Below are 26,817 nucleotides of genomic sequence, written 5' to 3' on the forward strand. Positions count from 1 at the left end.
TCGTACGAAGCGTAACGCTTGGCTCCGTCGCAGTCCGCGCGCACTTCTCCAAACGCATGATCAAAAAGTGATGGAACGGTCGGAGGGGTCTTAGCCTTTTCTTGCGCACTCAATAATTTCCTCTTTTCTTCTGTTTTTTTTTTTCACCCCGCGTTTGTTCGACCCTGTAACCCGACTGCCACCCTTCTCTCTGACTCTCTCGCCGCTAAACTGGGGTTCATGACACCCCAGCGTCATTTAATTTAGTCTCGAGGGCTCGGAGAAGTGAGCCACTCGTACATACAAGTGAGCGCCCTCAAACGATTTTCGAGGCTTCCAGCTTCGTTGGTTTGCCTATAATTAAGAACCGCGAAACTCATTTTAATCGCGAGAGGCAGAAAACGCTTTAGCGACGGCAATTAGAATACCAGCGACGTTAAGGATTTTTAATGAAAAGAAATAGCACAGCACCGAATAACTTGATTTTCTTCTTCTTTCTAGACCTTATCGATAGATTGTTGAATTGGTCTAAACAAATGCTATCTCATTATGGATTAAAGCATGTAAAGGTCTATTTGAAAAGATTAATCTCTTTGTTAAATCTTCTCCGTCGCTTCACTTATAACAAAATTATTTACTCTATATAATTTGCTCCTTTGTTCCAAATAACTTTTGTAAAAACATTCTTTCGACATCTTCATCCCTTCATGGTATACTTAACCATGTAATGGTTAATTTCGGTGTTTTGGTTGAATGCTATCGTCGATTTGTCAATAGCAGACATTACCAGGCTGAATGCAGGAATCTAGATATAGAAGACAGCGTAAAGAAAACAAAGGGAAAAGTGTTCGATCGAATTCATCATAAATGTCCCGGTTCCTCGGTTAGTAACGCATCGTTGCTATAGGACATTTTTCAAATTTATTATCACGTTTAACCCAATTAAATCAAACGCACGCCAAGAATATTGATAAGAGACTAGATTTAATTAAATTTATGAATTAAAACGAACTACAATTTATCAGCTACTGATTAAACGGTGTAATAACCTGTATTGATTAGCATATAGGTAAGGCTAGGAAGTACTTAGAGCAACAACCTGGATCGATTATTGAATTCAGGCTTAGACTGGATATTTTTTCCCATATGGGGGCGTATTCACGGCAGATTATCAGGATAATATTAACCCCTATCGCGGCGGTATGCGGACAATACTAAAATCAATAAACCCGAAAGGGAAACAGTGGCTTCTTATTCATTTTTCGAATGTTTTGCTCTAAATATTCAAGCGCAACATCTTATACACGCATCTACTTTTTATACCTAAAAATCTCATTACCGACATTCGTACACGCGAGCCTTAAAACTATATATTCTAACGCGACTTAGAACTAAGGTTCCCACGGCGGAAGCGATGTCTTCGTTCGATGCAATACCTAGCTACGAAAATCAAGGAAATGTTAGTAATTAGACACAAAAATAAATACGGACATCGTAGGATCAACGAAGAATGAGCCCGCGCCCCTCGCATACCTGCTACGGTCGCGGCCCGTGACTCGCGGTCACTTGTACTCGAAGAATAGAGGGGCAAGGGTAAACAATAATCGCGTGACTGTTGATTCAGATGCTCGTTGGATCCATCCACGAAAGAATTTACGAAACATTAATACCACAGTAAAATCATATTCCTTGTCATTGTTTAAATAATAAGTATCGTTAATAATTAATTTAACTGTCGACAGAAATTAATTTTTAGTTATTCAAGTCAATAGGTACAAAAATATAGGAAAATTTCTCACGATTAATGTTCTCAATGCATACTTATTCTGAACTATTGTGCCTAAGTAGTTACACTTCTAACGCGCGGCATTCCGCTCATCCAATTTTATTTTTTCTAAAATTACATGCTACCGAAAAAATTCGTTTTCATCTTGAAATTAGTGGTCTGTTGGAAAGGCTTTTCCAAAAGGTCCTTCGGGATTTTTTTTTAACGAATCACAGACGGTATGGAATGTGTCTGATTTTTTAAATTTCAAACGAAACTACACACGCGTACAATTAAACGTGAAAGATGTCGTTTATGTGCTCACCATTTATTAAATAACAAAATTCTAAAGCTCGTCTTAGAAAATTTTTTATCAGAGAACCTAATCAACAAAGAATCTGTTCATGGTGGTCGCGTACGAATTGCAACCGTTTATTAGATCTTCCGACACAAAGTATTCGGTCTTTCAGATAAAAAGATATATAATACTGTGTGCAATATCATTTTATCACGGTCGAGCGAAAATTTCATTAAAACCTATGCACCGTACTCGCTGTCCAATTTATTCACGGCGGAATAAAACGCGAATTTCATCAACATTCTTTCGACTCGCAGCATCGTTTCTGTGTGGCAAGCTTCAGCGAGACAGCTAGTTTACGAAATATTAAAATTGAAGGCTAACTGGTACATAAGAAATACGTGCATCCTTCCGTTCCTTTCATCTCAAACTGAAAAGGGAGGTGCAAGGTGACTCAACCCAATTTCGATGCCAACCTAACGATCGACACTTTCAACTTATTTTGTTAATACCATTATTAACTTATTGACAAAATAATAGACACAATAAAAAGGATTGCGGTTTTTATTTTGAGTAGATGGGTTGAATTCAGCCTGGATGGGTTCAAGCGATATGTACTCGTTCTTCGGTACATCGTTTAATGCCTCAAGTTAATGTGACTTCTACATTACATTTTAGAGATAAATATTTAAATATAGATGAACCTATATGTTCATAAAAAAGTGGAATATATTGACTGTGCTCCATAACTCCATCCTCTGTCTTCTCATATTATAATGTAGATGAAAAATATCACCAAAAATGGTCCACTATTAGGACATTTTAATTAGGACATTTATCTTACAAACAATTTCGCTTCGCGTATATATTTAACGTACATAAAATAATTTCCATCATTCTATTAAAACGCATTAGCGTGTTAGATACGAGAGAAATATTTGAAACATATCAACATAAAGAAATACACGTGCGTGCACATACATTCATTCAACAAGTATCCAAGGGAGAAATGAATAGATAGAAGGCGTGACGAGAGAAAGAAGTAGACGACAAGCTGACTACACGGTTGATTCTTTTATCTTCAAATCGAGTCGTCGTCGCGACCAAACGAATAACTGATTTTTAACCAACGCTTCATCCATTTCTGGCGTCTTCGTCTGGTGTTGCGGTGCATCGAGATGCTTGTATCGAGCAACGTTAATTAAGCAACGGTGTCGATAGCGATTGAACGATAGAGGGATGAGGTGATAAGGGGGTTCGTGAATGTGGAAGGACGCAAAGAAGGAGGTAAGCGGAACGACAGGAATAGGGGGCGGTTTGCTGCAATAGCGCTGCCGCGTTCATATCGACCCGAACCTCCAGACTCCATCTTGCTTGCCCCACATATACCTATGTACGTGTACATGTGCCTATTACTTGCCCGCGCACGTATACCACAGACCTGCCCTGCTCTCTGCCATGTTTTACTCTTCTTTCGCCTCGTTTTTCTTTCCTTTATTCCCGTGCCCTTTTCTCTTCCTTTGGCGTTACACCACCACGCCAGGGAAGTGTCTCGTTGCAACCGTCTGGAATCGACATACAATACACCGATTTCTACGTCGGCTGATAGCTACACGAGCTGGAATACATTACACTTCCGACTTTCTAAGTATCTCTTGTGGTGCGTCGAGAAATCTTAGATTCAAACACTGCGAAATCATTTTTATCCCGATGGTGTTACGTGTTTGAAAAGATGGCGCCGGGCTCTCGATAGCGATAGAAACGGGCGTACGCGGTTCATTTGCGCAGAGTTCCAGTTTCGGAATGGTTGGGCTTCAATTAGAAGATAGACAAAATTTAACTTCCCTGATACAAACGTATTTAAATTTAGAGATCTCGATAATATCTGAATATCATAACATTTTGAAATATTTGTTAAATACGAGTCCAGAATTTGAGGATATCGCACGTAATCACTTCTCCAATCATACAATAGTATTCTATTTCAAACAGTCCCTCAGTGTAGAGCCTTATTACGTAAGATAACATCGATATGCACAGCTGAATGTATTCCCATGAAAATGGTAATTGAATTTACTAATAGAAACTGTAATGCATTGTATAATACTTCATTTAGTTCACTTTATTAAAAGGTAAACTGATATAGTATTATATAAATCTATTTCATAACTTCTAAAAGGTATAATTATTAAATATTATACTTGTATATACAATATTTCTAAATAAGGGGATACATTAAGGCGTTCAAAAGGCCTAGATTATCATCGATTTAAGAAAAAGAATGTAACAAATATAAATTTTGAAAATGAATACCAAGATGTGTTAAAGGCATGAGTGTTCTTCATATTTGCTTATATTCTGGTTACATATGTTTTTAGTCTTTCAATCCGATCAGATTGTGTTACCTAATAGATAGAAGGCAACCAGAGAGGATACTGACAAATTTAGCGTTCCTCAGATTTGTTTATATCCTTGTTACGTATGTTCAACCTTCCAATGCGAGCGTAATTATGTTACGTAATCGGAGGGATGACAATCCTTTGATCGACATCTTCATTGATACATTCCAGTGGTGACAACCTAGAACCGTGTAAAAATACTCATTTCACCCTGAGCTAATTTTATACGATGCAAGGAAATCCAAGAAAAAATATCTCAATACTTTTCATAATATTCTACTCCAGAATCGTGAAAGTATATAGTAATTTCGTAATAACAACTCGCAATAACACTTCTTTGCTAAGTATACACAAAGAAAAAAATTTGTTAACTGGTCACGTTTCCTTCATTCATAAAGCGAAAAGTCGATTTTCATGTTTCTCACTCGAAGAAAACCAGCAAAGATAATCAAAATGCAACAGTTGTAATAACATTTTATATTGACGCGACGTTAATGTTCGAACATTTTTATGAAGTAAATATAGTGCCAAAAAGGTTGCAACAGTGAAGCATAGTGATCTACTTTGTAGTTGAAATCACGCCCGACCCCAAAGTTGGGGCCACCCGACGCAAACGTTGCACAAATTGCGAATGAAATACCGACTTCGCCGTCGTCGATCATCGACCTGGTTATTTTGCAGCTGATTTTGTCGTAGTAACCGGAAACAGAATTTATGGAGATAAACGGCGACGGCGAACACGGGCTATGACACCTCCGCGTGATTTAACTCTTTAAACTCGTTAGGACGTTTGCAAACATTCGGAATTGGTCGATCGGACGAGTAACGCGATAGTTCACCTGGATTTTGTTTGTTCGACCACCGGAAGAGCGTAGTGAATGCGTTGATGAGATTTATTGTTTGCAAGTATCGGATTATCCTACTTTAAATTCTATCTCCGTGAGAGGTTCGAAGCATAAACGCGAAACAGAGTTAAATCGTTCCTCTGTTCATCAATTTTAGACTCTGTTACTTACTTAGCCTAGTTTCGAAGGAAAACAGGGAAGAATACAGTGTCGCGAGGTACATTTATGCTACCCTTAGACAACGAGTGAAACTAGGCAATTATCTCTGACAAATTTTTTCTTGCAACATTGCATTTTCATTTTAGACCATCGTGTGCCAGTTTCCAACTCGTATGAGGTCGAGGAACAACTTTTTAATAGTTTTGAAATTTATTTTAATGCCTTTTGGTTTTGGTAGTTGAGCACGAATTTTGAAACGAGAAATTTCAACTGGTTAAGGTATTTGGTAAATTTTTCGAATTTTACGAAGAAAAAATTTTGAAATGGTCATGTTCTCTTTATTCATAGAACGAAAAGACGATTACGTGCTTCTTATCTGAAGAGAGCCAATGCAAATTGTCGCAACGTGATAAATATTCAATCACATAATTACTAACGCAACAAGACACAAATTACTGTAAAAGTCCAAGTCACTATCTATCTTTTCCTTGAAATTATATTTACGGTGTCTAAAACTTCAGAATTATATTTCGATATAATTTTATATTATATTCTTAAATGTTGTTTATCAAAATAGAAATATTATGCAAAATATCGTTAATACAACATCTCAAATGAAATTGAAGTTGAAAGAAGAGGAATATTCGTGTCAGAAATTAGCAACATTCTTGTCTAGATACAAATTTTGGAGTAACGAATAAACGGTTGTTTATCCTTTATTCATTACTCCAAATTTGTATCTGAAATTGTTTCGAATAAAAGTATAAATTTGGTTAATGCCTGTTTCGAACTGTATTTACTATTCGAGTCGGTGAAGCGTTTGAATATTTGAACACAGAGTTTCGACAAGTACTTTCAGCTCTAATTATAGCGGAACATCGAAGCGTGGTATTTTCGGTGGAAAAATTATTCCGCAATGTTCAACGTGCTGTCAGTGAGACTTCAATCGACAAATTCTGAAATATCTGCGTTTTATTCCGGACGCATGCGCAACGAGCACGACCTCGACCCTTTCGACCACGCTCTTCATTGGTCCCCCTCGGTCAAAGATGGAGCTCTCCTGTTCTCGTTTCCTCCGGCGTGTCGACCACACATTTAATTAAGCCCCAATGAAAAGGACGCGTTGGCGGCGATGAAGAGATTACGTTACTGCCTAAAGTAAACTGACATATATTCCAACTTCGGGAACAAACAGATTCTCCGACAGCAAAGGGTGTCGTTCCGTTAAAAAATGTATGGCAACGTGCTGAAAGCACGGTCCGATTCAATTCCATAGTGGGCTTGTAACTAAAGTACGTTACGAATTAAAATTTGATACCCTGACGGGGAGGATTTGTTGCTTCTCCATTTTTCACTGTTTCCGATCGCTGTAGATATCAATTTAACGTATCACGAATTTGTGTCTCGAAGAGAAGTCAAGAAGAGAGAAACGTGTACAGATAATGATTGAAGAAAGGTAGGACAAAAGTTAGTAAATTTAGAAAATAAACAAGTGGATGAAATAACTGAAAGTGAAACAAAGGAATGAGATTTTTTTCTCTCCGTGCGATCTGTAACCCTTGCGAATCGATTGTCCGTGCATTTGAAGTCTCCATTAGCAGGGATAATGGAGTCCTGTTGTACTTTGAAAAGGAGCAAGGACATCTTGATTGCAAAGATAATTTACTTCGCATAATAGTAGACTAACGTGGTAATACAGAAATTTAACCATACAGTGCGCAGTGATAGATGTTTGTATCGACTTAGTTTTACAGTGAAATTATATTAGAGATATATTGTTAATTCTTTACAAAGTATTTACATAAAACATATCTGATATCATATTACTCATGATATAATATTCAAGCACGCAAATATATTCCACTTCGTATAAATATAATTATAATAAAATTAAAACAGTCATGCATTGTACATACAGTTTACATACAATAATTAATACAAATATTTTTGTGCAAATAGCGTGAAGATTATCAAACTAGATTTTAGTTTTGAAGATCATTTTGATAGAAACTTTGTTACGTGGACAAATAATATATTAGAGGGGTGTTGCTTTACCTCGTGTACTACAATTACACTCTGCCCTCCAGCATGATATAACGATATAACAGGTTCAGGGTTCAATCGTTTAAAATCAGCATCTCATCGTCGTCGTAAATTCATCGTTTGGTCGTAGCGTGAAGCAAAATACTATTATTTTGCGACCTGCGGGTGCTTTGCAGTGTTTCGACGTTTCGAAGTTTCCATTTCTTCCTTCGTCATTACACTTATTACGAATAAGAATCTTGTTAAATATTTCATTTTTCTGCCCATAATAGTATCTGAATAGTTTTTACAGCAGTTTAGTAATATTTAACTCATTATAGATTATTTTCAATGAAATCTTTAGAAAGTGTGCGTCTTTCAATTCTTACATTTCTGCGCGACGTCTGGATGACTCATGACTGCATTTGCTTACTCTGCTCGCTTCAATGAAGTATGTTTGCGAAATACATGCCAATAATAGTAGCTCATTCGTTTCTAGAGCTGTTTGCAGTATTTAACCTTTTCAAGCCTGACGACAACATGTCTGTATATCTTATGATGAATAATTGCATGGTACATGTACTATATGTATATTCAAACATGTACGTTACACATGTATATATTTCAAATAATAGATTTAATTGCACTTGCAATTTACCAAAGGGTAACAAAAGGTTCGCAGTAGGATCAAGACTTCACAAAAATATGATGGACAGTATTAACAAGTTTATTCCCAACCCTTAACCATTTTTAAGTAATTAAATTTTGTTTGCTCGTGCTGATGAGTTGTCGGTCGTAAATGTACTCGCTTCTGATCGTTCTAAAAAAAGATGCTTCTACCCAGAATATTTAGAAAGCGTTCGTCTTTCCAAATTTGTTGAATGTCTTCGCTGTTTTTCTCTCTCCCGTACTTCATGTTGTTTGAATGACTCACGTCTGCATTCGCGTTGCACGCGGCGAAGTAAAGAAATTGGGACGCGCGACAAAGAGCAGACAACAATTCATGACCCAATTTTCGGCGTTGACCGCCGCGATACGGTATAAATCACGGGATTTACCTTGAGAGAGGTATAGCCGAATATTTCTGAATACCCGCTTGATTATGAATTATCCCCGTCAATCACAATAACCCCGAATGTCCCGACAAGAGCCGGAGGAAACATTTAACCGATTTAACGGGAGTGCTTCCGTTCAACTGACTGCACGAGACTGACATAGTACTATCATCCTGGTCGTTGATCGGGTTCTGTTGTACTGGAGCATCGGTCGAGTCACCATTCAGGAATTTCGATGATGCCTTAACTACTGGTCCACTCAGAAATAGTTCGCAACTCGTAAGAGAATTTTCTATATTAGTATCGAGTGTAGAAATTAATTCTTCCGAAAGTAAACATATCATTTATTTGTAAAAAAGAATGGAATAATTTTATTCTTCCCTCGGTCACACATTTCAAAGGAGTACACGTTGTAAAAGCAAAATGTAGAAGTCAATCAGTGTGTTTCATTATTTAGAAGGTTGGTACTTGAAAGTAACGAAACGATAAGTAAATATTTCTATTTAAAATGCAGATATAATTGATGGAATGCAAAGGCATATAATTTATTTCTACACCTAATATTACAGTTTCTTTATAAGAAATTTCTGAAAATACCTCTCGTTTTAAAGTCGTTAAACTGCTGTGTCTCCTTAAACTAGGCTGACATACTGTTATGCATACTGTAATGCATACTGTAACTAAGTATATCTAAACAAAAGCTTGTCAGTTTCTTCAAAACGAGCATTTGGTAGATAATCGACAGTTAGTAGGTTCCGACGAAAACAGCCTGAAATTAAAAAGTCTATGAATAGGCTTCCGTCAGATAAAGCGTTAAGCGGCAGTCTTACTCTTTAATAAAACTTGCTTTCATAAAGTATTTATCGAATATTTAGCCTTGTGCCTTTCAAAACTTCGTCTCTACCTTTTCCTTTTGTGCTGGAATTGAAAAATACTGTCAACGAAATGCCATAGCTGCCGAGAATACAATGCTCATCGTTGTATTCGTCGTGCTTTAATGTCACAGGGAAAGGGAAGTTGGGAAGTTTAATTTTATGACGTACGTGTGTTACGGACTTTAACCATTCGCGCTTTGTGAGGTTTCGCACATTTCGTTACAGCAGCTTCGCGATCTCGTAAATGTCAGTTAACATTGTCTATCTATTTTTTGAAAAATACTCGACGGACTCCAGGGATAAATCATTTTCATCGCAAAGAATAAGAATTTATTTTACGATGTTAGCAATATGAAACAGTGTAGCTTCTTAAATAATAGAAGAAAGTGGAAAGTACTCTTACATTTCGTAATTTCCAAACATTTTATTAGTCTCAAACATTTCAACCTCAGAAAACCAAATTTTTTTTATTTTACCCTACAAATTAACAAACGTTTGATAACAAATTTAAATCACGGTATAAATTATAAACTGGAGCAATAACTGAATAATTGAACTTACCGTAATACATTTAAATAAATTTAACAAATTTAAAATAATATATACAATTACTTGCTAAAAAATTCAAGAATAGTTTTCGCCGCACGATAAAAAGCCTCTTTTGGTGGATGCTTCGATTCGAACTGAAAACAATTTCAATCATCAGTTAATTTCTACTTCCCAAACAAGTTGTATTTTTTATTGAAAGTAGCTAATTTCTTTTTCTTCGTGGTGTAACGTGCGCTGTTAAAAGACTCTTGGACAGCGTCCAAAAGTAGGGGATATGAAATTTTGGCGGTTGTTCGTGGGTCAGTAGCAACGAGGTAGTAAGTAAGTGCTTCTTGAGCGAGTGTATCCGGTGCTTGAACTATTATAACGGTAACGATACAATCTTGAGCATCCTACTGTTAAAGCTAGAAAGTATAGCACACGTTTTACAAGCACAATCGTTTGATTCGTACACTGTAACCTATTTCATATAGAAACGGAGAAATACGATCGATATTAAAGGGATGTATATCATCAAACATATATGTACATCCAGTGAAATAATTTAAAATAATTTCTTCGCTACCATTTCCTTGTTCTCCTTTCTCCAACTTTAAGCTTTTCGAAAGTATGCTAAATTCGTCAAAAGAGGAAATCATTTAAGCATTCCTCACCGTGCGATTTGTTCAAGAAGCTTTCGAGACTTACTACTTTGCATCGTATAATCTGTCGGTCATTAGAATAATTGTAGGGAACAGTGACTGGAGTGATAAGAGCGTTAAAGTTGTAGAGTTTTAAAAACTGTAGCAACGGAGAAACTCTAGGACAATTTTAAAATCAATTTAATCTCAGCTTGAAACCGAGAGAGAAATTACGCGTAGAGTACATTGTTAGCGAATTTAATTTCTTGTGAATTTTAAATAATTTAATACAGCGCAAGGTAGATTATCAGGTACTTGTACAATCATTATTATTCACCGACTAGTACATTCGAGTCGACGCATTTTTTTCAGAGAAAAAACTGTTTCGTTGGTATTTTATTTGAAGAAAAAGAGAGTTCAACAATGCAGATGAACTGTTTGGGGAATTACGAATCGAATGACAAATCATTTTCAATGAAATAATTAAAAAATTATATGAAAGTCAAAAAAAAAGTCGACACCGTCACCGAAGGTAAAAAGAGTACTAAATATTACATTCTCCTTTGAATTCATATTATTTTTATTTAAGTTCGGACAGTACACCCTATATAAGCTAAATCGATATTTGTACTCTTTCTTTAGCAGTAACAACGTAAAAGATGTATGCTAAGTAGCCTGAGACTTGTACACAGTACTGTACGTCTTGTTTTATATTGCGTTAATCTTCTGTTTTACTGTTGTGTTACTGTTGCGTTACTGTACATTTCCACTGTTCTTCTCGTTTCGACCACAGTACCCAACGACTTGTATAAACCGATATTCTTTCAACATTTCCCGAGGCTCGGTTTCATTTTCTATTTATAGTGTGTTGTTGGTGGTACGTAATCGGGCTCACGTGGATATGAAGGAGCGTGCCTTTTAAATCACATTGAAAACCATGACTCGAGGATCAGCTTTTTCAGTAAATCGAGCGACGCTGCGCGTACACGAATATATGCCGTCATCTTGGTCAACCGAGGCCGAGGTAAAAATCATCGTAAAAACCTGTAATATCGAAGCGGCCGGCACCTGATGACCTCAACGGTTACGGTTGCGGGACGTGATGTCATTTGTCGTCGCTAATGTATTGCGATTATGCAAGAGGTGCTCATGCATGATACCAAGGGTGCGTCAGGAGGGGATATTTGATTCCGAAAGCGAAACCCGGGTCTTCGTTGAATTAATTTGATAAACACTTGCTTAACTGGAATCAGTCATGCGCGTCAAGCCTGCCTTTTCATTGGCCATTTAAACTGTTTACACGGTTCTATTTAAAGGCTTACGCGTTCGTCCTTACGAATCTGGACATTTTCCAGAGGACGTGTACGTAGGGAAAATTTGGCTGGATTTAGAAAAGTTGATTACTCGTTGATGTACAAGGGAGGCGGAGACAGAAATTACGGGGTAACTGAAAAATAGTCCGTTTTCAGGAACTTTTTTTGTAGAAATCGAAAGGGAATTTTAAAACAGGATCGATTGCAACCTCTTGGGGGATGAATTTTAAATGGATTTTTATCGAATACACATAAACCGAAGCAACTTTTATTTGTAAATCAATTTTAATATACTGATATGCTGTCTTACTTTAACCACTCAAGTTACAACCACGTGTGTGTTGTGTAAAAGTGTAAAAGATGTAAGGTATCGTAAATACCTTAAGACTTTTACTACCGAAGGCTGCGCGTGTCGCGAGTCTCATCCCTCATATCTCCGTTCCCAAGGCATGCACGCTATCACTCCAGGCATGCCGTGTCGTCTTCATTGATAAACTACATTCAGCCAGGAGAGATCATCGCCGAAGATATTGTTTCGCGAAGAGGGATAGGGACCCATACGTGGGAAGTTGTTCCCTGCAGGACTCGCGGGAACCTTGCCGCAAGAGAATTCTCAGCATCGCTGATAAACTTAATTAGGCCCGCCAAGGATAGGGGAAGTCCCTTTCGCGAACTTCGTGCGTCGAAGAAAAAACGTGAAACGATTTGCACGCGAAACGCGTGCGTCTCGCCACGCCATCGCGTTTTCGCACCTTGATGTTATTTTTAACTATTATGTTCGCCGGCGCGGTGTGTTGTAGGTTGAGGTCTCAATTAAGCGTAAGTTGTCAGCTCTGTTCTATGTCGGGGAATGCTGATACGATTCGGCCAAAGGAAACATATTTCGCGGTTATTCGAGATAAATATGAGCGGTTCACTGGACAAATCGATTCACTCCACCAGTCACATAAAAATGTTAACATTAATGACGATTATTGTTTGGCTATTCTTTCTTATTCATTTTATATAATGAAAGGTACATCTGTGTTTATGCATTCTACAATATTTATTTGAATTTATATTTTAAAGGGAATTTTCAAAAGCAATGTACATTTTTCATCGCATTTGTGCAATGAACATAAACATTTTGGAACTAGTATGAAGATTAATTAACTAAGAGCGTTTTCTCTTCTGATTTCTCTCTTCTTTTTGATGAGCACGTTAGTCATGGTTATTTCCTACGATAAATTTCAAAGAATTACAGTATTTCAGAAATGTTATCTTCAACACACGCATACCGGGTCAATGATGTACTCTTTAATTCGCAGCAATGCGTAACTCCTCCTACGTTTATGCTTGTAATTTGTTACTACGCTAGCGTGCCTGACATTTCACCACTAACACTATTACAACCAATACTAATTATACAATTGGTGCCAATGGCCGACAAGCTGTTTCACGAAATAGCTATCACTGCCAAAGAATTACCTGTTTCGTTTGTTGACATTGCAGCAATGGCAGAGTGATCGCAATGGAGAAGTAATCGTACAATTTAAGTAACTTAGTCCATGTATAATAACTAGACTGCGGATCTTTATGCAAAATAAAATCTTCGCGAACGTGCCTATAAAAATTGAACCCTAATAGGAATTTATTTTATTCTGCAAATGTTATAACATGAACTTTACTTTCAATCTTTTTTATATTCTTGTACATTGTTTGCATTTTGTAGGTTCTTGCATATTCAAATTTCCTATAAATGCATCAAGATCCGCAGTCTAATAATAACGTAGCAATACATAAATTAATATTCATTTATGCTTTAGAAAGACACCAAATTAATTTCTACGCCTAATACATTCATTATAAGCGGAACGTGAAGGTATTTTAGCAAACCTGCTGATTCCCAAAACAGCAACAGACGTCAGATACGAAATTACCATCGACTATGGCTATGTTCGTCAACAAAGAGTTCAATATTTTCATCGATTTCGTCATCTCGATTCTACTAGAGATATTCCACGTCTGCCCGACAATATTATCGAGACCGGCGATTCTCCGTTACATTAATCACCTTGATCGGATCACAAACGCTCTGGAAGCTTGATTGGCTGCTCACTCGATCGCGCTTCAAGCAAAGTTCGCTTACGTTGCTTCTTCTTTCTCTTCCTTGTCCTCGCTAGTCCCTGCGTGGTCTGCTTCTCCTGCTTCCTGTTATCTTTACTCTATCATCGGTCGCCTCCTTAGGCAGTCAGTGAACTCGGCCTCCTTTTTCTATTGTCGTACTCCTAATTGCTGTCCTTCGTGTTGCCCCTTGGACGCTTTAATTTTCGCGGTTTCCATCGACGACTGGAATCTCACCTGACCGTCGTTCCTCGCCATTAGAAATTGAAACCAGGGTATACTTTTTTACTGCTTCACCGAGAAGGCGAATCTTGCGCTGCTTTCACGATTTTTCGTATTCACTGGATTTCTAGTTTAATGTCTGGCAAAGCGTTTCTTACGCGAAAGCGGGGAAAATAGATTCGTTCGTTGAGAAACTGTTTAAACCTCTATTTTCGTTCCGATTTACTCGAAATGCAACAGTACGGCTGAATTGGTGCGTGCTTGATACGTAATGAGAGTATTTTTCAACGATGCGTCAAATCGCTTCCGTGCTATTAAACTGCTCCGAAAATGAAAACACTTACAGAAGTTATTTCTTAATTTTAACGAAATTTAAACGATCTTAACTTAAGTTTAACGATAAATTAATTAAATTATGCTTAAAATTAATATAAGTAATAATTAAATGAGTACATAATCTCAAATATACTCTACGTATTTCACGTTATTAATGAATGAATAATTTGAATATCTAAATTGACAGCAAATTATATCGTCATTACAACAGGTCCACGTATATTTCCATAAAGAAAAGTAGCAACTATAAATAATTTGTGAGGTCACGGCCGTGAATAATTTGCTGCATCGTGTAACTGCACGATTATTCCGCATCAACCTGTATTTCCGGTTGTCGCTTTGCAACGTGAACTCGGTGCGGTCATTCGTACGCATTCTATGACTACAGAAGTCAGTTTGGTACACGGCATAGCTATAGTTAGCTTGGTACACAGCCAGAAATTGCACCAAGGCGCATAGCTATTATACTTATCGTCATAACACTCTTCGAAACGTCGATGTCTGGCAACGCACGAATCCTGGAGAAATGAGGCACAAAAGTGCGAATAAAGTATCGCTAAAAATATGTTTATGCACGGAGTGCGAACACGATGTTACCAAACATTTAAGATTACCGTAACACTACTCCGGAATATAAGCATAAAATGATTGATAAGTAATGGGCCCAGAAATAATTTATTTTCAGGATTGTTCGAATTAGTTAATAATTAAGTATTTGCATAAATTCGTAATATTATTCAATTGATTTACTATCTGAATAATTTAATAATATTAAACAAATTTTGTAATTGTGATGTTGAATTTTAGAACCTTTAATTGATACTGAAGAAGATTCAAAATAGAATGTGTCGAAAGTATTTAATTAAATTGGCTTATGAAAGTTTATTCGAGTATCTCTTTTTAAATGTGAAACCGGACCACTATACTTTATGAATGTCCCCGTAAATTAAAATTTAACGCATTTAAATCTGAATGAGCCAGTCATTCTGGCAATCGAGAACGTCTCATGACTCAGAAGCGAATAATTTTTCAAGTCCACGTTTTTTATTCTGCTTTTGATTGATTTAACGAATACTTCTACGCACATCCTGTACAATTATACCGACACTTATAAATACATAAGATATTGTAATTTCAATTATTAATTAATTGCACACATGTTTTTCTGCTGTACTTGGAGATGACATAGCATATTCAATGATTTATACGTCTACGTTTATTCTTTATTACTTGCAATTTAACCACTGCCTGTTCTTATTTCTTTAAATATTTAAGACTCTTACGAGAATACATTTAAAACATTCGTTTCCAAATTTGTATTTCTCCTTTTATTTTCATTTTAGCCATTACATTTCAGTCGCAGAGCATGATTTTTCTTGACGATTCGATAACTATGCGCCTAAGTTAATTAAGGTGTGACGATTGTTAAATGACGGATACCGGAAGTCGAAGTTTGAAATTTAAACCCTTTATATCTCGAATTAATTTCTTTTATCATACCATTTTCGCTAGTTATATCATTTTGGTGCAACGTTTATAAAAACACCATTGCGTTATACAAATTAATTTTACTCTAATCTTTGTTATTATACAAGAATAACACCGAGGTATGTCTAAAAGTGAAGCTTGAACGACGTTGCCATTCTATCTTTAGACTTCTTTCATCTTCCCCAAGGGATTGTAGAAGCCCTTAAAGCGTCACTGGCCAGACAGTAAGCGAGGGTACTCACTCGTGCGTAAGTCATTAGCTCCGGCAGTTTTCTTAGAACGGATCAATTATTGTACCTTGACGCGTAAAAAACGTACACTGTTAGTTTTGCTTCCTACAGCGATGAATTTTTATTCGACAATTTTGTCAAAATTATATCTCTCAAGGTTTGTGAGATGGTTTATTTCTTCGATGGATTCCCGTAATAAAAGTTTAAGTTAAGTCTAAACCTTGTTAATGGAATCACAGAGTTGTGTGAAAATGTTACTTAACTTTATATGAAGTATTTTGTGTACATTAGCTACAGTGACGGACATACACTCCCATCCATTAGACATCGGACACTTGGTAAATGCAAAACGAGGACGAATCGACATTCTGAAGTGACACTATCAATTATCAATTCTTCATATTATGGAAAAAGTATGAATCATACTTGTATGTTGAGGATTTTCCTAAAATTTTGCTTCTACAAGTATTTTAATTTCTGAAACTCTTGAATATTTAAAAATGATAATACTGTTATCACGAATATACCAGACCCGAGTTCACGTGTTCGATTAGAGATTTATCGAGGTACTCGAAGCACCTGGCGTCAATTTATGAATTATGCGAGTCTATGGCAAACGTTTTTGTAACGAAGAAAAAGCGATGGGTGCATTGACCGCCGTTCGTCTCGGTCCTTTGTCGGTGTTCCACGGAAGATGCAGCACACCTTGAAGAAAAATGGGATGAAGCAGGTAGTTTAAGACAGTGAAAGAGGACGGGAGAGACAGACATAGAAGGGACTATCCACGTGTCGGAGTAACGGTTCGCTGAATTATTTACGGCATGACAGAGAACTTTGCAAGCACCGAAGGTTCTTTACACCCGAGTTGCATACGGGATGCATACCAACCGATTTAAGTACACCGTAGATGTGTCTGGAGATACGGATACATGTGCATATCGAGATATTACATTTACAACATCCGAATACTACCGAATGTAGCGGGTTGTTGTAGGCAGGAACAAATACCAGGCTTTAAGTTCCAATTATTAAGTGTAGAAATTAATTCTGTGCCTTGTATATTCCGTCATTTATAACTTTAGTTTAAGTAGGAATATTTACTTGTCATTTTTTTAGAGTAAAGTACAAATTAAAGTACTAAGGACTTTTCCAAGTCCTCATTTTAATCTTCATGAAATCATGTCTGCAATGAATCTACATAGATAACCTGAGTCTGAACCTGATGACCATTAGATTATATCTGCATGTTCGAAGTTCGTTAGCCAAATTTTGCTTATTGTTGTTTGTAGTTATGATATTCTGCAGCTTTGTAACTCTGTATATGACGTGTATTTCACATTGTATTGGTTGGAGAAAGTGTGATTATACATTCCATGTGTTTTGAGTTACCGCTCAGTTTACTATGCAAAATATATTACGTAGCTTGTTGACCAGACGTGTTTCACTGACAGGAGTCGTCTTAATACGTAATGAATCTCTGAGTACTGGTAGAAACAAGTTTTGTATTTCTTGATGGAGAGAAAGTAAAAAGTTATGTTTCAACGAAATAAACGGTTTTCTAAAAGGGGCCCTTAGTTTTGTTTAAAATAAAATATCAGATATACTCCATGCCATTTCTGTTTCATTAAAAAACAAAATCCTGAAGCTCCTTTTGGAAAACCCTTTATAAATCAACAAATATTGGCTAACAGGTTCCTATATACACTATTCTAGCATATTCTGTAGTTAAAAATAAGAAGAGAATGTTACGTATTCGTTTGCAAATGGCGAATAAATATTGAAATTCCCAACTTGGAATAATCAAGTATCTCAAATGATAAACACGCTTGATGTATTATTTATTTTGTTTGTTGATTAATGATCTACTTTTTATACAGCCGTTTTTCAAGATGTAAAAATATCTTTTTATCATGGTAACTATAAAAACAGCTATAAACAAAATTGCAAAAAAATTGTAAAATGTAAATACTTTGCACACTACGTACACGAACCAAATTTTATGAAAGACATTGCAAAATGTGTTCCAAGGTACATGAGTATTCTCATATTATTTATAAGAGTGCCATTCAAGTTCCTAAGAACAACTGTAATTTCTTATCCATTATTCATCGCTAGACTTCGGATTTTATGTATTTTTTTTTTTTATGTATTTACGTCTTATACAGATATGAAAAATAGATGTAAAACGTATGCAGAATGTATTGTCCCACGTACGCCGAAGCAATGAATGTGAAATCGTTCACTTCTTCGTGTAAAGAACCATTTCGAACTATTGAATGACTGTTTATGTTTCTAACTTAATGCTAACACGATAAACGTACACGTTAAATAACAATGATGATTCTACTCCACGCTTGATTCGTCCATTAATGGCCAATACATATTCGTTATAATATAATTAGACATGTTTCGCTTTTTACATTAGCGTACTCCATAAATGTATGAATACCGCAGTCGTGTTATCACTCTTCACTCTGCTTCTGTTAAGGATAACGCAGAATGCAAATTTTCTTAGATTTCACGTTTGCAGTGAGACGATTTCTTAATATCTTTCAATACAAAAATCTAATTTATTATTAAATAATATAAAAAGAGTAATCTTCAGTGTTTAGGTTTATTCAATTTTTTGAAAGAAATACATTTAGAGATACACTAGCAAATAAAATTTGCCCTCCCTTCCAGACAACAGCATCGGAAGATACTCGTCTTGCAACAATATTCTTCCCAGACGTGTTTATGCTGCTGTTGGATCGTGCGTAGGTTGGAGATGCAACGATATATCCGGACATGTACAGGGTGTCCTTTATAAACTTTTACGAACTGTTTTCTTAGAGATTAATGAAGATATCGACCTGATTTTTGCTACAGTTAAATGGCACAATGTGGTTAATAAAATTAGCTCGCAATACAATTTTTAGAGTTGTTTGTCAGAGGGATAAGGAGGCCTCCTAATTGGAAATGGAAATTTTTGTTGCAGTTAAGTGGCACAGTGTGGTTAATCTATCAGTGCGCGATAACATTTCTTGTGGTTGACAATTAGAGGCCCTCTGAATTTGTTTTAAATGAAAGGTGATCAATTTTTTGTTAATTCGTTTTATAAAACTGAATAACATTCGCAGTTAACAATGTCACTGCGTACTACATCATTCTTCTGTAGCATTCAACTGCAGTAAAAATGAAATCGATATCTTCATTAGCTTCTAAGGAAACAGCTTTCAATACTTTATACGGGGCACCCCGTAGAACCAGTTATAGATCGTAACCGATGTGCTTGTCCCTGACAGAGAATCGAATGGCCGAGCAAAACGATGAAGAGAGAGCGAGAAAGATGAAAGATTGATCGAGAAATAGGGTGAAGGATACGGGAGAGAGATAGATTATCACATCTCGTTCTTTCAGACTGCACGGCGCCCATATTAATTACTTATCCGCATGATTTCAAACAAACAGTGTAGCGTGGCGTACCTACTTTTTTAGATTAATTCCAATTGTGCCCGATCTCCAGGGACGGAATGCTATTCGATGATGGCTGTGTCGTTCTAATAGATTAACGGATCAACATTTAATATGTTTCTTTTATCGTGTTCATATTCAGTGGATTGCGGATTTTATGCATTTATGATATAAACGAATATAACAGATACATAATCAATCATAGACGTAAGTTTTATTGACTATTTGACAAACCAGAAATAAATTTTCATTTCTCCATTTTTGCAGGAATAAAAACAAAATTTTATTTTATTTTAAGGTTCATTACATATTTTATAATTTTATTTGATATTTTGAATTCATTTTGTCATACAGAACAACCATTTTTCCTCATGCACCACCTGATACCAAACACCCTGCATATTCTCTTCGTAACTTCTTACGTTCTATCGTTTCTATTTATGTAAAATTTTATTTAACATCTTTATTGCACAAGTATAGTGGTACAGATACACAAATATAAAACAAGAGGTAGATACACAAGTGGGTAAGAGAGGAGGTGCATTAAATCAAATAGCCGATGAACTTTTGAACCAAAACAGCCAATGAAATATTCATTTCTATGTTCAATATTTGAAAACATATTTCCACTGTGAAAAAATGTTTGCCATTACATCGAGCAACCTGTAACAGGTGTCCCCTTACAGTCATACATTTTTTGCTCCGTTGAGCATGTCTGATTCGTGCACGACAAAGCAACCGCAAAGGACTGATTAAACACACGTGTATCACTCACATCGCGAAAGAAAGTATCGAAGCAGAGCTGCACAATCAATTAACCATTGGTTGCTTTTACAAGCGCGCGCCTCAATTAGCATGTTATCGTTTCAATTTCTGTAACGGAGTTTCATTAGAACTCGTTTTATTTCTCTTTTCAGAGCGATCCCAGTACGGCGTTTCTCCGAGCAGCTCGTGCTGGCCAGTTGGAAAAGGTTTTGGAGTACTTGGAATCGGGAGTGGACATTAACGCTTCGAATGCTGTAAGCTAACACCTTTATAATTCGTAGTTTTTGGTTTTATTATAAAAAATGTAGCGGTTCATGTAAATTACCTCTTACTTGTTCTGTAATATTTATTCAAAACTTGTTATCTGCACATTTGTCATTGTATGATATAAGTGATCATGCTGGATTGGACCAGCTGGATGATAACAGTATTTTTGACCAAATAATTTAATGTTTTTCAGCAGCTTTGTTTAAACATTTTCCCACTACAGAACTGTCTACATGCAATTTTGTTCTGTCTGTAATAGTAGTTTTTATAGCTCTCATTGTCAATTATGGTTCCAGGATGGTCTTATCCATTTTTTGTATTGTTAATATTCATTTCAGACCCTAATAAGTCTAGATTCACCACTGAAAGTATTAGTAGATTTTTATCAGTAAACGTGTTTAGTCATCCCGTAAGTAATGCAGCCGTTCCAGTGCATATTCGAGCTGCTAGTAAACAAGACTTTATTAATTATTAATCAAGTGTACAGACCGGGTCAGGCGAACCGCTACCTGCAGTTTTATCAGAGAGATCAGTGCGATTCTTGTTTAGATGTAAATTTAGAGCCAGCAATAAAAGATAAACAACTGTTTATCTGTCACTCGTTGAATAAAACTTATGCGCGATTCCAGTTATAAAACTCGATGTTACATAAAGAGTTTCAGTGAACTTTAAATGCAGGAAAAATCTTTATAAAAATTCTATAAAAAACTGGATTCTAATGAAGTTTCATAATTGCTTCCTTTGCGACATGTGGTTTACTATTACCCTGATGAAACAAAGATGTATATCGTGTAACCAAAGTATCACGTTTTTCTTCTAATTCCGAGTTCAAACGGTATAATTGTCCACAATAAACCTCCTCAATTATTGTTTGATTGCGAGGCGACAGTTCACGGCGAGTAACTCCTATGCCGTACCAAACAGACAGCAATGCTTTCTGCGAGTACAATCTTCTTTTCAATAATAACACATTTTTTTTATGACTATTTTATTATCTTCAATTCCAATAGTCATTTATCATTTCTGTTCAAAATTTTAAATCGATAGTTGGAGGTCAACATTGAAAGTATCATAAAGAATAATAAAATAAAATAATACCTTTGTTAACCTGTCCGAGTAAAATATACAAAAATAAAATCCATATGTAATATATATTTTATAGTCTACTATATTCCAATTAGTTATTATTGATAGAAGAATATGTAGCCGAACAATGTACAAGTTATAAAATATTTTATGATAGTAAGCTTTATTGATAGTATTAAAGCAGACCCAAGCTGTTGGTCAAAACTAATAAACCGAAGCAATAAATGATTTGTTACGACTATAACGATCGTTATCGGTATTAATATGCGTGAAAGAAAAAATTGTACATCCACTCATACTTTGCTGGCGGTTCACTGCGTCACTCATTGTCCAGATTAGCAAGTTTTTCCAATATTTCTCGAATGCCGATGGATGGTAGAATGAATTCAGTCTCCGAGTTTTCCAACTTTCCCAAACAGTAGTTCATGAAATATCTTCAATATCTCTAACGGTGCTTTATGAAATGCTAAATTCTAAAACTCTGTCACGATGCTGACAAAGGTCTATGCAATATCGTCATTTACATGCATATATACATACATACATGCATATACACCTCGTGTGGACACTACGTTGGCACTTCTTCAATTACAATAATTACCTAAAAATGTTACGAATCCATTAATGAATATCATTTATGTTTCTCTATTTAGTTTGTATTACATCAGAGAATACATTTGACCGATACTTTATTTAATGTCTCATCAGTAACAATAAAAAAACAATTCAATTTTCATTCATTGATACAGTTAATTCGTTCAATTGAATCCAAAGTAATATTGTTCCATTTATTTTGTGATATTTCACCATAAATGTTTTTCAGATGCTGGTCACTTTTTATCAACTTTTTTTATCTAACTAAACGATCCCATAGTTTCTATAATTCAGCAACAAAAAATGTTACAGTAATAATTTACCGTATGTATTAATTATTCATTGAAGGTGATGATTGTCCTCATATTTATGAAGGAGAATTTACGTGGTCAGTTTGTTTTATCGTACGACCCTCGGAAAGTCCGCATCGCTTACGAAATGATCTAATATTAGGAATTGGATGTTTCATTAACGGAAAATATATGGCGGTGCATTAATTACAGAATGGCTTAAATGCTTTGCACCTGGCAGCTAAAGATGGACATTTGGAAATCGTCAGAGAACTTCTCAACCGTGGCGCAGTGGTCGATGCCGCTACCAAAAAGGGAAACACGGCATTACATATAGCTTCTCTTGGTGAGTGGGCATTACCATTCTTATCTTTTGTGTATTTTTTTTATTCGGGACAAGGATGTCAGCGCAAATAGACATAGACGCATGCCATTGTACTTCTTGTTATCAAACTTTTTACATTCCTGATTATATTTAAAGAGAAGGCGAGACGCTACAAAGAAACAAGAAAACAAGTTCAAAGTATTCAAGTGTTCATTAGAACGATGCAAGTCATTGAAATGATTGTAAATTTACAAAAGAATATGTACAAAATATTTTTGCAGCAATAGGATAGGAAATTTCTAAAGCTTTGTTGTAAAAATGGTATATCATTTATGAACGAAATGATTAAAATTTAATATCTTGTTATTATATTATATCTAATATTTGTTTATTGTATCGCAGCTGGACAGGAGGAGGTGGTGCAATTGCTCGTACAACGAGATGCTTCTGTGAATGCACAGTCACAAAATGGATTTACCCCGCTCTATATGGCTGCCCAGGAAAATCATGATTCGGTAGTGAAGTACCTTCTGAGTAAAGGTGCTAATCAAACATTGGCCACTGAGGTTTGTATAATCGATGTTTGCCGTATTAATCAAATATTTCGTTCAGTAATATTAATAAAATATCAAGTAATTTATATAATTAACGTAATTCGTTTTTCGTTACGTTTACTAATTTTTCCAACGACATGGACATTTCATTTTACTGTACCAGTTAGTATTAAACCGATAAGATGAATGTACATCGTACGGAGCGCCGAAGCCTCTCTATATTTCTAACAGATACCCTCGACACGAATTTAGGTGGAGTTTTTATTCATGTTCACAGGATGGCTTCACCCCATTAGCAGTGGCAATGCAACAGGGCCACGATAAGGTAGTAGCAGTTCTATTGGAAAATGACACTCGTGGTAAAGTTCGACTGCCTGCCCTCCACATTGCCGCTAAGAAAGACGACTGCAAAGCGGCTGCCCTACTTTTACAAGTATGTCGCAATAATTTGTCACCGGGGGCTCGATTCGATCCAATAGAATCCCCAGCGAAGAACGAACAAATCCAAATGCTGATGGTTCTCTTATCTTTGATTTGTTACAGAACGATCACAATCCCGATGTAACATCGAAGAGCGGGTTCACACCCCTCCATATAGCCGCACATTATGGCAACGACCGAATTGCTTCCTTGCTCTACGACAGAGGAGCAGACGTTAACTTCGCGGCAAAGGCAAGTAATTTTTAAGAAACAGCCGTCGATATTGCAAATTGCAAAGTAAATTGAAGTAATAAATATTTTAATAGTCTTCGACAAAGCCTACTCTTCAGCTGAAAATCTAAAATAATATAAGGATTTTCAGTAGCTCCTTAAGAGGTCCGAAAAAGAAAGGATCAAAAGCGTAAAAGCTCTGTTTATACAAAACAAGCATAACGTTTTATAAACATTATTTCAAGTTAGAACGATACACACTATTCTTCGTCGCTCGAATTTTTCTATTACTTTCACTCCTCTATTATTCTATTGCTTAGTCCCGAATTATAAGTGTCGGTGATGCGACAGTGGCTTGTTCAACTATTTTAAAAACGTCTGTTTATTTTGTAGCACAATATTACGCCAATGCACGTGGCAGCAAAATGGGGAAAGATTAAGATGGTGAATTTATTGACGAGCAAGGGAGCGAATATCGAGGCGAAAACGAGAGATGGCCTTACACCCCTCCATTGCGCTGCTCGATCTGGTCATCACGAGGTTGTTGATATTTTAATCGAGAAAGGAGCACCGATTGGTTCCAAAACGAAGGTGAGAACTAGCCTCCGGATCCACTTGCGTTACAGGCGAAGGTTTCCTGGCGATCGAATTAGTTGACCCTCGTTTTCTGTTGACAGAACGGTCTTGCCCCGTTGCACATGGCTTCTCAAGGAGATCATGTTGACGCTGCGAGGATATTATTGTATCATCGTGCACCCGTAGACGAAGTGACGGTAGATTACTTGACGGCGCTACACGTGGCAGCTCATTGCGGACACGTACGAGTGGCTAAACTTCTACTCGATAGAAATGCCGATCCAAACGCACGAGCTCTAAACGGCTTCACTCCACTCCATATTGCCTGTAAGAAGAACAGACTGAAGGTCGTTGAGCTCCTTTTAAAGCACAAAGCTAGCATCGAAGCCACCACAGAGGTATTTATTCTCATCTTCGCATTAGTTTAGTAGCCTAGTAACTCACATCATAGATATTATTGTACTAGTCGCTCCTTCTATATTTGTCTCGCAATCGGTTCAAATACCGAGAAACGTTAATTCTGGAACTGTACGCTCGTCTTATTTCTTCGAGCCAAAAACTCGATAACGTGAAAATCTATATCAACCGGTGTAGAGTTCTAGGGTTGATGTAATTTACTGATAGTTTGGGGGAAGAGAGATTATTAAAAATAGTGAATTTGTTAAAAGTAATAATTAAAGGGATATTATTATTTCTTAGTAATAACTGATTTATTTTATTACTTAGTCTGGATTGACGCCCCTACACGTAGCGAGTTTTATGGGGTGCATGAACATAGTGATTTATTTATTGCAACATGCAGCTAGTCCTGATATACCAACTGTGAGAGGCGAAACGCCTTTGCATTTAGCTGCCAGAGCGAATCAGACTGATATTATCAGGATACTTCTTAGAAATGGTGCCCAAGTTGACGCCAGAGCAAGGGTAAAGAAAAATATTTAATATTCGTAATATGTTTCGCATTAATTTTGTTAGTACGTCTTTTTAACTTTGCACTTTCATATTGATGTGTAAAATTCAACATGTATAAAACGTTAACATCGCAGGAAGAACAAACACCACTTCACGTTGCTTCTCGGTTGGGTAATGTTGACATTGTAATGTTATTACTTCAACACGGTGCCGATGTCGACGCTACGACGAAAGATTTATATACACCGCTTCATATTGCTGCTAAAGAGGGTCAAGAAGAGGTACAATATATTATTGTTGTTATTATTAAAAATTCAACGGATAGCTGTGCCTTTCTACGTAATGTTGATTTTAATACTCGTTTTCCTATGTAGGTTGCATCCGTTTTGTTAGAAAACGGCGCATCGCTTACCGCTACAACCAAAAAGGGATTCACTCCGTTGCATTTGGCAGCTAAATATGGTAACATGAACGTTGCTAGATTATTGTTGCAAAAGAATGCACCAGTTGATGCTCAAGGAAAGGTTAGAGGAATTTCTATCGCGTTATCTTATGTTATCATACGATATCGTTATCAGTGTGTTACAACCGATTTTCGTTTATGTACTAATCACGTTAATTAAATGTAGAACGGCGTAACTCCACTTCATGTGGCATCTCACTATGATCATCAAAATGTAGCACTGCTTTTACTTGATAAGGGTGCATCGCCTCATGCTATGGCTAAAAATGGCCATACACCACTGCATATCGCTGCACGTAAAAATCAGGTAAGCAATAATAACAGAAGCTATAAATTGAAAAAAATTATGTCGAATAGTGTTAATAGCAACAACATTTCTTTGTGTTTGATGCAGATGGATATTGCAACTACTTTATTAGAATACGGAGCAAAAGCAAACGCGGAATCAAAAGCAGGATTTACGCCGCTACATTTGAGTGCACAAGAAGGCCACACCGATATGTCAACGCTACTTATCGAGCACAAAGCAGATACAAATCACAAAGCTAAGGTAATACGAATCACATAATAGGTTGGATGTTACGATTTGTTAATTACTTTTTATTGAGTAACTTTTATTTTTG

General features: G+C 36.4%; 1 protein-coding gene across 1 annotated transcript in view; it reads left to right on the top strand.

Moving 5' to 3' along the window:
• Positions 1-26,817, top strand: part of LOC128876975 (ankyrin-2-like) — a 94,024-nt gene that overhangs the window by 10,156 nt on the left and 57,051 nt on the right. Inside the window, exons 3-14 of the mRNA XM_054123848.1 lie at positions 20,629-20,730; positions 22,927-23,059; positions 23,441-23,604; positions 23,870-24,025; positions 24,136-24,264; positions 24,637-24,834; positions 24,921-25,217; positions 25,546-25,743; positions 25,866-26,012; positions 26,106-26,255; positions 26,361-26,501; positions 26,589-26,744. Of these exons, the coding sequence (XP_053979823.1) occupies positions 20,629-20,730; positions 22,927-23,059; positions 23,441-23,604; positions 23,870-24,025; positions 24,136-24,264; positions 24,637-24,834; positions 24,921-25,217; positions 25,546-25,743; positions 25,866-26,012; positions 26,106-26,255; positions 26,361-26,501; positions 26,589-26,744 (1,971 nt within the window). The remainder of the gene's footprint in view (positions 1-20,628; positions 20,731-22,926; positions 23,060-23,440; positions 23,605-23,869; positions 24,026-24,135; positions 24,265-24,636; positions 24,835-24,920; positions 25,218-25,545; positions 25,744-25,865; positions 26,013-26,105; positions 26,256-26,360; positions 26,502-26,588; positions 26,745-26,817) is intronic.

Source organism: Hylaeus volcanicus, chromosome 5 (genome assembly GCF_026283585.1).
Source record: "Hylaeus volcanicus isolate JK05 chromosome 5, UHH_iyHylVolc1.0_haploid, whole genome shotgun sequence".
NCBI lineage: Eukaryota > Metazoa > Arthropoda > Insecta > Hymenoptera > Colletidae > Hylaeus > Hylaeus volcanicus.